At 39.7% G+C, this 16,933-nt stretch overlaps 1 protein-coding gene across 4 annotated transcripts in view; it reads left to right on the top strand.

Annotated features, from left to right (window-relative positions):
- Positions 1 to 910: 910 nt before the first annotated feature.
- The window catches only part of ptprub (protein tyrosine phosphatase receptor type Ub), a 223,099-nt gene continuing 207,076 nt past the window's right edge, over positions 911 to 16,933 (top strand). For all 4 annotated transcript variants that reach the window (XM_044116143.1, XM_044116142.1, XM_044116141.1 and 1 more), the window contains exon 1: positions 911 to 1,224. In XM_044116143.1, the coding sequence (XP_043972078.1) occupies positions 1,146 to 1,224 (79 nt within the window). In that variant the 5' untranslated portion in view covers positions 911 to 1,145. The remainder of the gene's footprint in view (positions 1,225 to 16,933) is intronic.

The raw sequence follows: 16,933 nt of genomic DNA, 5'->3' as shown, positions 1-16,933 counted from the left end.
TGTAGATGTGGTAAGTGGGTAGATACACCTTTGCTAACTTGTATTTGCAATGTTAGGTGGTCCTAAAAACTGTTGGTTTATATTAGCTGAAACTAAACTCAATTCAGTTTTCAGACTTCTATTTGGGGCTGCACAGTGGCGCAGTTGGTAGAACTGTTGCCTTGCAGCAAGAAGGTCCTGGGTTCGATTCCCGGCCCGGGGTCTTTCTGCATGGAGTTTGCATGTTCTCCCTGTGCATGCGTGGGTTCTCTCCGGGTTCTCCGGCTTCCTCCCACAGTCCAAAAACATGACTGTGAGGTTGATTGGGCTCTCTAAATTCTCCCTAAGTGTGAGTGTGTGTGTGAATGGTTGTTTGTCTTGTTTATCTCTGTGTTGCCCTGCGACAGACTGGCGACCTGTCCAGGGTGTACCCCGCCTCTCGCCCGGGACGCAGCTGGAGATAGACATCAGCAACCCTCCCGACCTCATTAGGGATGAAGGGTGTTCAGAAAATGGATGGATGGATGGATGGACTTCTATTTGCAAAATTGTTTTTCCTTCCACTTCACAATTATGCAAGTCTGTCACATAAAATCCCAACAAAATACGTTGAAATTTGTTGTTGTGACTTGACGACGAGAAAAAAAAATATCAAAGGGTATGAACACTTTTGAATTTGTATATCAACTCAAACTACTACTAAAATATATGTCAACCAAGTAGAAGATGTTGTGCAAAACATCTGATATGTTCCTCCAAAGCAGCCAAAGATCTTCTATTTCCCACAGATGTGGCAGATAACATGGGATTTTGAACACACGGTCACACACGCCGTCGAGTTGTGCTTGGTCGATGTCGTAATACCGGGGTGCCGTTCCTACATTTGACCACTTGGAGGCGCCCGGCTCATGCTTTGAGTGGAAAAGCTGAAGGCTGGGGAGGGAAAGTGGGCTCGGGAAAGAAAATTTCTCTCCTGAACTGTTTACCCTGACGTCAGTTTGCAGAAGTAGCTCTGCCCTGTCTCCCTCCAGTGTCTCGGAAACTCCACTCAGTTAAAAAACAAAACTGAGGGAAATAGATGGACTCCGCTTTGCCTGCTGCCGCCTTCCTGGACCCCACGGAGTGAATGAAATGACTTCTTCGTCACATGTAAAGTGGACTAAAACATGTACACGATGAACACCTGCGCCTTTCTGCTGATTTTAAGTGTCCAGATCTACGCCGATGGCATCGAGGGGCCAACAGGTAAGACTGGTGTAGATCTTAGTCTCATACGGCATAGCTGGGAAGTTTTTCTTTCTTTATTTTCCAAACATGCGTGTGAAAGTCTGCTGGGAGGAAAAGCGGAGAGGGTCTGGTGAAAGATGACAACTTTGTAGCACAGCGTTCCTGCGTTTATCTGCGACTTTTGTCCCGTGGCGACTTAGGAGTTTGATAGTATTACTGTGGAAAAAAACTTACACATTATTGTAAACTGAATCCGATATTTTTGACGTAGCCTAAAAAAAACGTTGTTTATTTAGAAAGGCACTCGCCAGAGTGCGTTGAATTTTTGCTAAACAACACGGTCCTCGGCATCTATCTGACCCGAGCTCACTCAAATTCCCAGGTAGATTAAAATATTTGATTATGTGGACAAAACTCAACTAACTGAGAGAGAGAGGAAGGGGGAAGAGAGAGAGCTATAAAGTGCGAAGAAGATGTGAGTCAATATTTGCAAGTCTCCCAAATCCCCCCCATGCCAAATCAATTCCTTGATAGACTGAAAACCTGCAGACTTTCCATTCTGGAATCAGGTTTCATAGTTGATTCAGTGACTCCATAAAAAGTTTGACATCCCAGTGTGGGTTGCTGCACAGGAATCATCATTGATTACATAAACCAAAATCCTTCTCTCTCCATGGAGAACTTGTTCCCATCGATTCTCAAAGCTGCAGATTTATTTATTTATTTATTTTTCTCCTCCAAGGTGAGCACAGATCCGGGGCAAGATGATATGGAACCAGTGCAGGTTCCAGCATTTATTACGCCCTGGGCGAGCCCCTCCTTCATGCACCCACCAACTCCATTTGGCAAAAACCAATAGCTTTTTATTACAGAAGGATTGAACCAATAGGGACAAAAAACAAACAAACAAAAAGCCGATCTGTCTGATATCACAGGTAGGCTAACATAAAACATTTTGACAGTGACGTTTTGGATATAGTGATAAATATTGTCTGACCTGAAATATCAAGTGCTTTTTTCTGCTATAATTTCCCTACTAATATTATTATTTATCAACATTTTTATACAATATTGATTATACATTTAGCTACGCTTAACCCACTGGATTAGTGGGATTGAGGAAAGCCAAGACAGGAGTCAATAATTTTAAGAAAACTGATCAGAATTTTGTAATGATAGTCTAAATTGCAATTGAGGTTTTACAAATATTGCACCTTCAATGCTAGGGTAAATGAATTCCCAAGGAACAACAGCACCAACAAAAATAAAGATGACCTTTTTTGTGTTTAGAATAGTTTTAAAGGATCTTCAGTCATTGTAGGACGCCCAGATCAAGTCTGACAAGTCAAAGAATTTTAGATTTTGAATCAGAGAAGATCAAATGCAGACCAGAGGCCCCCAAAAGTGATACTTAATTACTACATTGAAAACCACCATACAGTCACGACTTGCAGGCTATTTTATGTAATTAATTGCTACCTCATGCCACCCCTAATAACATGTTACCCTGAGGAGAGAGCCAAATCGCCCATTTCAAAAACCGTGACCGTAACGAACCCTCAGCAGAATTTAGTTTGGGACCATTGTCACAGCTTAAATCATTTTAACTGTGCAATCAACTATACATTTCTTAAATACAGAAATTTTAAGATGTGACTTGCTAGTTATATTTGGCATTGAGCGCCACAGCATTAGCTATTTAAATTCTCCAAGCCTTAATTATTTGCATATTTGTGGATTTACAGTCATTGAAAAGGAGAGAAAGTTCAGAGAAACTTCCAGAGGAAATAGAGTTGCTTTAAATAAGTTTGAGTAATGCCTCACTGCATTTCCCCAAGGTTGCTGTGCACTGGTGGCCAGCTGTCTGAAATAAGGCTAACAATAACGAATGACAAACCAGTGAAGTTAAATTATCACATAATTTTAAAACTGTGACTAACATGGTGGAAATGATTCATAGTTCATTGGTAAATTGAGAAGTCAAGCTCTTTTGAGGCCCCTTGAAGCCCTAGAGGGTTAATTTGCTTATGTTTTGGTCCGGCTGTGGTTTAAGCTGCTGCCTCTGGGCTTCTGGGGTTGCAAATAGAGGAGACTCCTTCTTTTTATTCGTTTCATTTTATGTTATTGATTAAACTGTGTTATTTCAGCCTTTTCCTGCAGTCATCTGTGGCCCTAGTGTTTCAGCAGGATTAAAATCTTTTCAAAATTCAAAACAGTCATGGAGGTAGACAGACACACTGGTTGAAAATAAACATGTTTTTTTGGGAATCCTAGACAAACCTTTTCGCAGTCATTCAAATTCATCCGCACACTCAGCTCTGTTCCCTGAATTTCGTCTGGTATTTGTTCTATTAGCTCTATGCTGGCTCTTTACCCTGAAAGCTGATATGAACTGGGGGCCTGTTTCGGTTGCACACATCCAAATGCAAAAATGTACCTCCTCAGGGGAGATAAAGCAATGGGGAAAAAAAGCAGTACCACCGATAACATTTACACTCTGGGATGCTTCAACGATGCGACGCACTGATCAACAACTTTAGACGGAGATCCACTCGATATTTTTATCACTAAGACAGGGCCCGTTCTTCGTTTTCATTAGAAAGGCTTCTCAGTTGTGCGCACAACTGAAGCAGAAATGAGAAGAAGTGATAGGAATGGGCTGAGACATTTGACGGATTAAATCACACGTACAGGTAATTAAAAGAACTGAATGGAACAGCAACGCTTCACTACAGAACGCTGTGTGCGACGGTCTGTCAACAAATATTTGCATGCTGTTTGGAGTTCAGTTTCTGAGCCTCGCAGCCAAAGCCATTGCCTTCCCGTTAGCCATTAATAATCACCGCTGGCAGGTGTCGGGGCTTTTCTCCCCCTTTTGTCCTGCCTCCTCTTCATGGAAAACAGATGAAAGGGCAGCTTTGATGCACTCTTTTTTTTTTATCAGGCCACACCCTAACATTGAAGACTGTTTGGGACTCTTTACCCATTTCACCTCCTCTAATAGACATATTGCCTCGTTATAACCGCGTGTCAGTGTATTTTATTGAGATTTAATGTAAAGGAGAAACTCAAAATAATGTATGAAGTGTGAAGAGGAAAACTGTATATGGTTTTAAAAGGCTTTAGAATTTTGTATCAGGCATCACACACCCCTCTTTCAGCCCTGTGCTGTTTCCTATTCTCCCCACAGCATGACCCTGCCACCACCTTGCTTCCTCTATGGGATGAGTCTGATGTGTCTTTCTTCCTTTTCCCTTTGTTTGTGTTGCCACATGAAACTCTATCAAATACAATGAAGTGTGTGGTTGTGAAAAATTTGAAAAAGTTCAGTATGAAAACCTTTGCAAGGCACTGTTTGTTTCATTCCTTTCTGTTGAGTTCAAGGCGTTTTGTATTTTCTAAAGGTCTAGCTGTCACTGCTCAGCTTTGCAATATGGAGACTCTTTCTTTCACTCGACTGACTGCAGGGTGGTTGACAAAAGGAAAAATATGCTATAATTGTCCAGTTTTTGGTGTAATTGTTAGAATTGGTGTGTTTTGAATCTCATCTGACTCTTTCACGCTTCTTATTTCTCCTATTTGCCTTTTTACTGCTGTTTGCACACCAACTGTCTCCTCTATTAACAGTGCAGATTCTCAACTGAATGGTATAATTACCTTGTGACTCATGACTCATTTCCAAGATTGATATAAAGTTAAGGCAGAATATCCTTTTTGTCCATTCGACTGAATGAGATAACACTTGGACTGAGATGAAAAGGCCTGTGAAGCTGAGACTGACTGTCCAAAGCGTGGAGGGGAATGACTAACACTTTAGGACTTTTGGTTTAAATTGTATAAACATCAGCATAGGAAACTTCCATCCGGTACAACAAGCACATGTGAGCTTTCGGAAATGAAGATATTATCAAATGATCCTCGAATGAAGAAATCAAGCATGACAGGAATGTGTTTATAAATGGAAGCATTTTTCATTTATCATATGTGGCTAGAAATTGTGGCAGTGCACCATGTCTTGTATGACGAGACAGCATACTGTACCTGAACAGGATGAGAGTAGGAGGACTCGTGAATTATGTTCACAGTTGCTCTACTTAAAACAAGACTCGGCCATTTTGTTTGTTCTGTGTTTCATTTGTAGATATTTTGAAAATCAGGACTGAAATTGCGTATAATTCAATATTACACATTTAAAGACTGAATAGTGGTAGATTAGTTTTGTTAGAATACTGATGTAGATATCTTTTTTGCACAAAATGTGATGGTGTTTAATTTTGGGTTCTTCACACTTTAGATCAGGTAACCTTTTAGCTGTAGATAACCATGCTATAGCAGGTTTTTGATGATCTACCAAAGTAGAGTGATTGTATGATCATATCTAAGACTCTTTCTGCCCATTGCTATTCTATGGATGGCTGTATAAGTTTTTTCCCTCTCTTGGTTTTGCTTTAATTCAACGTTTCAGTATTAAAGGTCAGTTAGACTTGAAACAATTTGACAAAATTGCACAAACAGAAAAATCTGCTTGTGCAAGAAATGTTCTTTGTGCTAAATTTCTGTAAAATGTTTCTCTTTACACTCTTCACACACATTGTTACAATTTTACTGTCTATCTATAAAACACAGTGATGCAGTTGGGAGCACTTTTGCCTTGGAGCAAGAAGGTCCAAATTCTGGCCTGGGGCCTTTCTATGTGGAGTTTGCATGTTCTCTTTTGGTTTTGTCTGGATACTCCATCTTTTTTTCTACAGTCCAAAAACATGGCAGGTCAATTGAGCTCTCCAAATTCTACTTAGGTATAAGTGAATACATCCTTGGTTGCTTATCCTGTGTGTCTGTGTTGCCCTGCGATGAACTGGCGGCCTGTTCAAGGTGTACCCTGCGTCTTCCAAAAAAGACTGCTGCACAAGGATAAGTGGGTTTAGAGAATGGATGAATGGAAAAGCTGATGCAGTTATACGTTAACATGAGCAAAGTTGGTTTTTATGCTGCTGCTTCAGATGCCTGACACTCACTGCAGTAATGCTTTTAAACAATAAGCTAACCCTGTTGCTTATTGTTTAAAAGCAACAATAAGCAACAGGATTAGAAAAAAAAACATTCTTTTTTTTCCCTAAGACATTTTGTAATAGTTTGTCCCGTTTTGGTTATGTTCAGCTGAAAGATACAAATAGAAAATGTGCTTTCAGATTCTATGCTGCTGCTTTTGCTGTATGACAACAAACACTTGTGGCGAGAACAACATTCCCACAAAAAGTGAAAATGCTAGAGACATTCAGTGACAGCATGGAGTCACCATTAGCCTTATATGTAGCTTACTGTTTGCTTGCACAAAATAGGTGGGGGAGGGTTATTGCTACTTTGTGGTCTACAAGAATGCATAAAACAACACACAGTTTCTTCTGTCTTAAAAATAGAAACTGTTGCAAACTGAGCCAGTCTTCACCATTTTTACTATTAATTAATAAAATCAAGTAAGTAAATAGACTTAAACGTTTGCAGCCATACAATCATTTGATTCACAAATACATTTAGCACACTCTTCTTATAAGAGTAGTTTTATTATGGGGTGTTTAAAAACAGTTGAGAATTATTTTTCACATTCACACTATTTAAATATGATACTGAAGCAATTTAGAAGTTGAATGTTTAGAAGACTGTTATTACTGGAACATTTCTCATCTAAAGTTGCCTCACACATACTAGCTTTGAAGAGTCCATTAGATGTGCTCAGTCTAATAAGCATCGGTCTGAATAGAAGCTAAAAAGGAGCTCAAGATGCATTAGAGAAGAACCGGTGGTGGAATAAAAAAATATTATTATTGAGAAAGTGTTTTCTTTCTCCTTCTCCTCACTAATCCTCTGAGTGGAAGTGTTTCCTGTAGGAGCAAATGACCACCATCTGTGAATAGGCTATGAGAGGGCGATGGGGATTGGACCTTAATCAGACTTCTGGAAAACACTGGTTGATTTCCATCACTGTGGGATCGCAGGCAGTAATTCAGACAGCAGATGGAAAACTTTGCGTCCAGGAGAGGGGGGTTCTTGGAGGTGAAGGACATGGGGAGGGACCGTCTGAGAGAGATAAGATGAGAAGCACAGAGGGATTCACTCAGATGGATGATTTTGTTTTCAGCTGAGCCCCTCAGCGAGCCGAGCTGTGTGCGATTAGGTAGTGTAAATGAGATGAGCCCCGTGCTCCGCATCATGTCTGACCTATAGTAATGTGGGTCTACGTGTAGTACTGCCACACCTCAATTGGCTTACTCCTGCTACTAGACTGAAAAAATACCCTCCGACCATAACGCGCTCGAGGAATCCCGCTCCCCCCGCCCCTTCGGTGTCAGGACGATTAATGTCGCCCTTCATCTGTGAAAGCATGTGGGCCCTCCTCCTTTTCGAGCCGGTCTCATTTCTCATTTGGTCGTGATGGATCTAGGTTTGAGCTGCGCTGACTTCGCAGACATTCTTCATGTCAGACCACAGCTCTGACGTATCCCTTGAATGCTGCATTTGATTAATCCCGCTAAGCATTTTCATGTTATCATTCTCATTTAATTGCCACATTTACAGCTTTGTTTTCTTTGTGTTTGAGGCTCCATGTTCAGACACTTCAGTAAATTTGAATGTCATTGAAAAGTAAATTTTCAAAGCGAAACTAAAGCAAACTTTGCTGTAGTAACTAAGAGCTAAACCCATTTATGATGTAGGTTCTGCACAGACAGTGATATTTTTTCAACCATTTCTTTGTCAATCTTATTATTAATGACTTGCATTTAGTTAAAACCCAAAACCAAGACGTGGGGAAACCTACGCCTTAAGATAAGCATCTTACACGCAATATGCAAATAAACAAAGATTACTCCATTCTTCTTATTTATTTCATCCAGCTGGCTTACAGAATCGTGCTGCTCTGTTTCGCTTCTCTCTGCTGTGAATGAAATGATTCTGATGCCTCGTTGCTTCATGTTACTACGGAGGATTACAAGGTATTGTGTAGTGTTTGTTTCCATAATATCTTCAGGTGTTTTTCCAAGCCAGAATGTCAAACCAGAGCAGGAAGTCTCCAAAGTCTTATAGAGACAAGGCGATTATGGGATGCTCCATTTGTAATGCATTGCCTGAAGGCAGAGGGTGCTATGTTTGCTACACTATTTAAAAGAAATGCAATCAAACAAATAATTACATTGTAGTTAACGTAATAGATTTGGGTACTGCTAAATATTCAGTATTTTTTGATTGTTTCTAATTTTGCTATGGTGGTTAAATAACAATTAGCAGAGGATTTGTTTTGAGGGAGAAGCTCCCTCGCGAGGGTTGTGCAGTTTGAGCCTCTCGAGGCACAGAGTGCCAGAGCTACATTGCCAGGGGCCTGGAGCTATCTTTATCATTTTGATATGAATTCGGTTTGATTAATATGAAGATTTTTGTTTTTGTAAATATTTTTTCTCTACTATTCATTCACTTTCACAAGCTGGAGAGAAAAAAACAAAACAAAAAACTAAGCACTAGCTGAAAGATGAGCTTTGAATCCTCTTTTTAATGCTTGTCCAAATCCTTGAAAGAACTGTTAGGACTGACTTTATATTTGTCCCACAGACCGTCATTGACACTCTCCACAGTATTTAATTGCTAGAGAGTCTGGTTGTTATAGTATATAAGAATATAAATGTGAAGTTAAGTGGGTAGAAGAAGTTGCACAAAAAACAGGGAAAGCTTTTAGAGAATTGTGAAGTGAGATTCACTAGGAATGAACTGTGACTGGAATCAGTGCCAGTATTTAGGAGATGAGTTAAAACTGTCACTTTAGTTGTGTTGAAACACTCTATCTAGAGATACAGTATCTGTCCTTGGCTAGGGGGAAAGAGGACTGAGAACTAGATCATTCAGTGACTAGAATCTTCTGGGAGGCTCTGACCCTACAAACTGGGAAGCACTGAAATGCATGGACTGTGGAGCAGAGAACTCCACAGTCCATGTTTAGTGAGACCCATTGTGAAGTTTAATTTCAGGTGCCATGTCACCTGCTGTTGGTCCACTGTGTTTTAATAAATCTAAGGTCACTACAGACATCTACTTGGAAATTTTGTGGCTCTTCACTGACCCTCCTGTGAGAAACGTCATGGAGATTTTCCAGCAGACCCTCTGACCTCGTAAGCTGATACAAACCAGACCCTTGTTCTATGCTTTGCTTCGTACAGAGGGTCTCGACCTTTGGCTATTGGGAAACAATTGCTTTATGGAGGCGTGGAGTCTGTTGAGGCTTTTTCACGCCTAGATCTGACATTACCCAATTGCTAATGTTTGTCCATGACGTATGTCATGCACTAGTTTCATAAAGTTTACTGTAAATTGCGTGCACTGTCAGCAACCCCTTTGGCAATAGTGTCACAATGTTGTTAGTAATAAAATGTCTTAAACATTCCTCTTGCTCCAACTTTAATAGCTCAATGTTGGGAAATGTGGCCAACATGGATTGAATGTTCACTTCCTCTGCTGCCATTGCCAAGCTACAGCCCTCTGTAGGCAGAAATTCAACTTCTCCTTCTGTTCACTGATTGGCCCAGTGGAAGTTCTGCCAGAGAAATTGAGCTCAATGGGAGTAATCCCAGACACGGTACTGAAGGAAGATGAGAATCAAGTAGAATTGCGTAGGAAGGTGATGGCCAGGCTCGTGAGCTGCCTGCTGAAGAATTTCACTGCTTGCTTTAATGACTGTAACATCAATGTTGTTGATGTAGAACCGCATAGGAGGAGCATTGTGACTAGATAACAGACAGCAGATCCAACATACAGATGAACTGAAGACTGCTTTATAGCCATGCGGGGTTCTTCAAACCCCAAACTGCCCTCCACCCAGCACTGCATTGATAAAGTAATACATGCAAAAGGGGCCCTTACCATGTATTGAGGGCGAATGTAAATGCACTGTAGTATCTGGAATGAGCTGGAGATTCTTGCTGGGAAGATGGATGTCTGGTTTTCTTTCCAGACCTTTTATCCCAATGTCTCAGTCTGAGATAAGCGGAAGCCAATGGATGGATGGATGTAGGGAAATCCTAATTTTATTGATCATATGTTAATTTTCTTAAATAACTCACTTTTTTGTCACCATGAATTCTATGGGATAATAAGAAAAAATAGCACAAATAATATTTAAAATGGTTCACATTGTTTCATCTATCAGTTTCAGTGATTTTTGTCTATTTGGACGGATGCTTGTGTGGTCCCTCAGAGGTATCACACAGTGAAAGTTATGTTTCTGGACGATACAGAGAACAGGTTTCTGTTTTTAAACCCTTGAAGACAAACTGTATGTTTCCAGTTATTCCATTTCTTTTCTCTGTGGCTCTGCTAGCTTGTATCAAGTCTCTCTCTGGTCAAAGGAGAGCACTGAAAGGAACCACTCAGATGGAAAAGAACACCAATTGTAGATAATTATACATGATGCTTATTTTCCTGTCAAGGCCTCTTTTTGTAAGTGTGTTATTGAAGGGTCAAGAATCAGGACACAGGACACAGAACCAACAAGAAAGGAATAAAAAAAGCTAATTTCCCCTCTTACAAAAAAAGCTAAATAGCCATGAGACGTATGCCGGTGAGACTCCTGAGTAGCTGCCATGGCAGCACTTCAGCAGTGCTTGTTTCTATTAACCTGAATTTGAAAAACACCAACCTGTAGTCATTCCCATCCTGTTCAGTAGATTCCCAAGGGGTTGTCATCTGACAGTTGCCTAATTTTTCATACTTTTTTTCAGTTTGATGAAATACTCTGAATCTAGTCTGAGCCGTCAGGGGACAAAATCCCAGGGATTAACAAACCAGTTTAGATTAAACAGCCAAAGTGGCTAAAATAGCTTGTCAAATGTACAGTATAACAATACCATAATACAAAACATGATTTTTCACACCTTGTTCCCTTTGAGGATGTTTACATGCAGCAATGTATTTAGTAATTGTGCAGTCAGGGAGAGTAACACAACCATTTAAATGGTGGTGCCAAATACACATTAGATAAAGGAAAGAAAATCTGAGTCAAGTAAGGAAGAAAAACAACATACTTGTTTTCAAGGAACATGTATTTTATTGTCTCTTGATGTGACCGAATTGCTTGATGCATCTTTATATTATCTTTGCAGAACCAAACGACAAACGTCATTATGATCAGTATTGCTTTTGACACAGTAGAATTGTGTATTGGTGTGTTTCCTTGCAAAGAGACCACTAAATCATTTTAGAGATGCAACAAAAAATTGACTGGTGGTAAGAGTTGAAGTAGAACAGCACATAGAAACTTTCTACCTAACATTCGATCTTACTTCTGGGAGAGAAAAACTCCCCCAGAAGTAACAAGAATAACAACAAAGCTGAATGGGGTTCAGCAAAGATGCTTTGTTTTAGTTTTTTTTAGCATTGATCCTTTGTCTTTGAGGAAACACGATGGATCAAAACATTTTGGCAGCCTTTTATTTTACATGAATGAAATTGTCTCTATTTTGTAGAGAATACTCACAGAGACTTCTGTCTTAGTAGTGCTAGCCACGCTAGCATTCTTTAATGCTAAAACAATATGTCAGCTTTTTATTTATTTTTTTTTCCATTCTTTTGAGTGTATGTTTATCACCATAAATAGTTTCTTCACTAGTTTCGCCTTTATGGTTTTATGAATTGTTGCAAATCGAGGTGAAGGACGGTTTGACAACAATAAGTACAGTAACTAATTAAAACTGGTATAAGTTAAAAAATTATCCACTCTTATGAACAGGCTTATTTGTACCTGATGTTAACCTGACTTAAACCAGCAGCCAATATGGTCCATTCTCTTTTAGGACTTATTAACTTGAATGTGACAAGAGGAAGTCTTGACCAAGCACACATACTCTTCAAGTGTAATTTAAACTCATATTTCCTTATCAGACCATCCACAAACCAATTTACACATGTATTTAGAAAATTCACTCTGATGAATGAATATTTAAATATTTCTAATGAAATTGAAACAGAGTAAATGTGTTAGTTCATTGCCTTTTGAGTGCAGGAAACCGCATCCCGAAGCCTCACCATGTCGAAAGAGACCGTCAGCAGCTCGCATTGCCACGTCTACGGGTTCTTCAGGGTTACTGTGACACCTTCCAGCACCCTGGAAAAGATGCCAACACTTGAGAGATTTACAGTCTGTGGCCTGCTGTAGCCTGTCTCTTGCTCTTTTTTTTTCACTCAGCAGCAGCCCCCAGAGTGCAGGTTTCTTAGCTCCCTCAGCCAGGTGTTATTAAAGTGGTATTGATCTTTGGGACGCTGGGAAGTCCATTTGACTTAAGTTTGATCAAAGTGACATCCAGCCTGTGGTCTTTGAGCTTCATGTGGGAGTAGGAAATAGTCGGTGGGACTGGCAGGGCATCCATGACGGGGGACCGGTATGTAACAGAGAAGTGAAACCTGGAATGTGGAGAGTAGAATATGTGAAAAAAATAAAAATAAAATCTGTCAACTCTCAAGCGAGACTCCTTTTCATGTTACTGCTTAAAATGACAGATTTGATGCTCATTTGTGCTTAAAAGTTTGCAAGTTTCTCTGGAGTAGTGGGCAGCCAAACTTAATACCAAACACAGATGGGCTTGTGTTTATATCCTGGATATGATAGAGTGAGGCTGCACAGCTTTAGCTCACAGACAGATGTGTAATTATCCAACAAAAAAAGGAAGAGAAAAAAAAAAGGCAGAGCTTTGAGTCGCAGCCGTTTCAGTCCCTGCATTTTCTTCCCCAAGGTAAGTGAGATCCAGACTGCAGAAAGTGGGTCTGCAAGACGGATGCTGCGAGTGCCGTTCCTCATCCCCTACCCAGAGGAAAGAAAAGCCTCCTGAGCAGTTTATATTTAGACTGCTGGCTGCATTTCAGTTCTTTACCTATGTCGTATGTGTCAACATATTTACAGCTGGTTTCTTCAGTTTTTACCATAGAGATCCCAGCGTGCTGCGGGTCAAAGACAAAGCTCAGGATTGTGGCGATTGTTTCTGACCTATTGTTCAGAGCTGCCTGTGTAGTCCCCTATTCATGAAAGGTCCGGTGAAACCTGAGCCACTGACACTCCTTTAAAAGTCAAAACATTCTCTGCAGAATATTTCTCCCCCTTGTAGCTCTAATATGGGCTTAAGCTTTATGTCATGATGTCTCCTATCTAAAGAAGTGATATTTCTGGTCTGACCAGTTATTTCTGAGCTAGAGAAACATCCTGCAAGGGACCTAGCCATAAAGCCGAGCCACTCCGATTTATCTCAGACTCGTTAAACCGACATAGACGTTCACATAAACTTTATCTGGATGGTGGAAATTGAAGAGCATTAAAGTGTAACAGAGCATTGATAATGTCTGCTGTGCTGACTTAAAAGGGAACAAAGAATTTGAGAACTTGCCCAGTGTGGCATCTACAATCTTTTCTCTTAGTAATTCATATCCACGGAGCTGAAGCTTAGGCAGTGCCTTGCAATAGTGTTCACTTTCATGCATTTTGACACATTATAACCACAAACTTCACACTGTTTTATATATTATAGACCATCAAACAGTTACAAATAATTGTGAAACGAAAGGAAAGAGGGAGTGGGTTCTTAATCTCCCACTGAGTCAAAACTTTGCAAAGCTCATTTTGATCCAATTAGAGCTAGAGATGGCAAATTATACATATTTTAGTAAGAAAGCTGGTTTTTAGTCTGATTGGAAGGAGATAACCTGATTTCTTGTAGAGTTTGCATCTGGACATTAACTGTGTTATTTTAGCAAATCAATATGCTCATTATTAGTGGTGGGACTTGATTAAAAAGGTTAATTGAGCTAATTGCAGGGTCTGTAATTAATTAATCTGAATCACATTTTAATCGAAAACCATTTGTGGACAAACTAAGCAGGATGCCCAACTCCAACGACACTTTTTGCTTCTGAATTATTGAATAGACAAGAAATGTTAGCTCAACAACAAAGATATTTGTAGTTTCATAATCTGTTAATTAGGTCTAATTAAATGCTGTTAAAACCTTTCAGCTTTCTGGTGTTTCAGGAACCCCTGATCATTCAAGTAACATTTTCAGACATTTTTAGAAATGTCAGTACTTGTAGCTGTTTTTAAAGCAAAAGTCAACCAGCCAATCAATTTTAGTCAATGTTGAAATATTAATATGGATCATATCACAACTGCAAAGATCTGATTTGATGTAGTATTTCAAGTGGCACGTCTACAGACGCTGCATACTGATGATGGTCACACTTTTATAAGCTCACAGAGAAGGATGAGACAACATGATGATGAAAAAGGATAAAAAGTTACGAAATATGTCACAAAGGATATTGTTATTAGAATATTCAGCACCATTAATACCGTTCTATTATCTCCTGATATTGCTAAACCGCAAAACCTTTAGGCTGTCAACAAAAAATATATATTTACCAAGAAGAATGGTGGATTCTTTTTACTAATTAGATCACTTCTGGATGCAGTTGGTTCCACTGGATCTTATTTAGACGTATCGCAGTTTGAATTGTTTTTTAAATACTTAGCAAAGGTTCAAATAAATCCAACGTTTGCGATGATAACGTGAGTATGGCTAAAAGATTCAGTGGGTTTGAATACTTTTGGAAGGCATAGTTGTTATTTTTTTACCTTTTTTCTTTGCGTTGACTTTAAATTGTTCTGCCAGCAGCAGACTCATGGCAAAGCGGCTACAGCGCAGTGCAGACTGGCGGTAAATCAGCCCACAGACTCATCTGAAACCTGTTGAGCATGTATTACCTGTATTTAATATATGATGAATAAAAATTAGGTCATTCTGGGGGATGCATTTTATGGCACTTTCTAGTGAATCTGTAATTTTTAGACTCTTTGAAATCTCAGTAGAAAGGAAAACATCTGACTCACACAAATTGATGCAGTTCCACCGCCTGGATGGGAATATTGCACAGAGTTTCATCACAGTTCCAAGCTGGGAAAAGTTGCTGCAATTTCTGCAGAAAAATGAATGTGTACACAGTTCCTTTTTCATGCAATCATCAGGGCTAGAGATGCTTTGGATCGGTGTCTGATTTAAATGTAAATCAAAGAAGCAGATGTGAGCGGTACTCTAGTGTTGTGTTTTGTTGGCACGCATGTCAGTTTCTGACCCAGAGATGCGTTGGAAAGCTTTTGTCAAGTGGCGCCTCAGACTCTTTGTTCTGATTCAGGTGTTTGAGTGAGACGGAACAAAAAGCAGAGCCTATTGATTTCTCAAACGCAGCCCTTCACAACCAGCCCCGCTGCCTTCTTTTTCTTCAAACTCTCCCTGTCAATCCTACATGACCTCCCATCAAAATCCTTCTTTTTCTGACTTGTCACCATTTCAGCAGTTCCTCAGGGGGTCCGAGGTTCTTTTTTTCCCCCTTGAAAATAGTAATAAAGAAACGTTTTCATGGCTGTAAGAGATTTCAGGGGGACGTTAGTTCAGTGTATGCCTCTTTTATTATTTCCTCTGAGACAAAGTATGCTCATTTAAGCATTTGTTAAACAGCCAACTCATAGAAAGCATTCATTAAGTTTGACAAGCTGGTAAAATCGCCTGAGGGCAAAATAAAATCAATGTGATGCCAAAGTAAGATGCTAATTAGAAAAGATATCTGACCAACAAGCTACACGCTCTTTACCTTTAGATTCTTTTTTTCATCCTAGGTGTTGCTCAGAAACAAGTGAAGGACTCCTGTTAACACACTTGTGAGGTTTTGATATTTGGAAGTCTTAAGATTCATAAATCTTCCTCTTGCAGAGCCACACAAAAATACTCCTTTGCAAAACAGCTCAGGCTCAGATCAGTTTTTGGGATGGAAAGCACAAAAACATTCAAGTCTTGCTGAAGATGAATAACTGGATTCAGGACTGGACCATTTTAACTCCTGAATGTAAGACATGACCTTTCCATTTTAGTTTTGGATGCATCGATATGGGCATAGTCTTGGTGAAAGGTGAACCTCTGCCCCAGTTTCAACACGCAGCATTTTACTAGTAAGCCACTCAAGTTAAGGATGTTTTCACCCCAGGATAGTCCAGGTGAACTGCATCAAATGGACAAGCAGTGTCAAAAGAGCTTTCATCTTCATATGGTTTGGTTCACTTTCTCAGTGCATTTTTGAAAGTCGACCAAACTGCCTTGCTTAATGTCATGCAGTCAAAACATCTGGTATTGCAAGAAGCTGTCCAGTATGAGCAGCAGGTGAGAAGGCCAGCTACCAGTTTGATGTGTTCACAAGACAGATTTACTAGAGCTGATCACATTTAGTCCAGTAAATCATACTTGAAGGAGACAACATTCACTTTATGTTTTTGTTATGCTGGATAGTCATCTGTTCTCTCCCAACACAATAAAACTATATCAAGGGTTAACTTGCCGGCAAACCCTGTTGTCGGGCAGACAGGAGTGAGACTAATTGTTCCTTAATATTTGCTAACAAACCCTAAAACCTTAACAATACATTTGTATTTAGTGACAGTTTTCATACTGTCACTAAACTTGTTTATTCATAATTTGACCTTTTAAAAGCAATTGGTTATGTTGAATTTTATTTAGATGCTACAGAGTAAATTATTTACGTTTGCAAGGCACTGTGGAGGACCTTGCTCTTTGTGGCTCTCCACCTTCATCCAGGATCAACTTATATCTGATCCACGAGTTCAAAAGCTCTTTGATTGTAACTTGGGTGCTTGCTCTCTTCA

Source organism: Gambusia affinis, linkage group LG05 (assembly GCF_019740435.1).
Source record: "Gambusia affinis linkage group LG05, SWU_Gaff_1.0, whole genome shotgun sequence".
NCBI classification, from domain to species: domain Eukaryota; kingdom Metazoa; phylum Chordata; class Actinopteri; order Cyprinodontiformes; family Poeciliidae; genus Gambusia; species Gambusia affinis.
The sequence above is the reverse complement of the archived record's forward strand: the minus strand, read 5'-3'. Positions and strand labels throughout refer to the sequence as shown.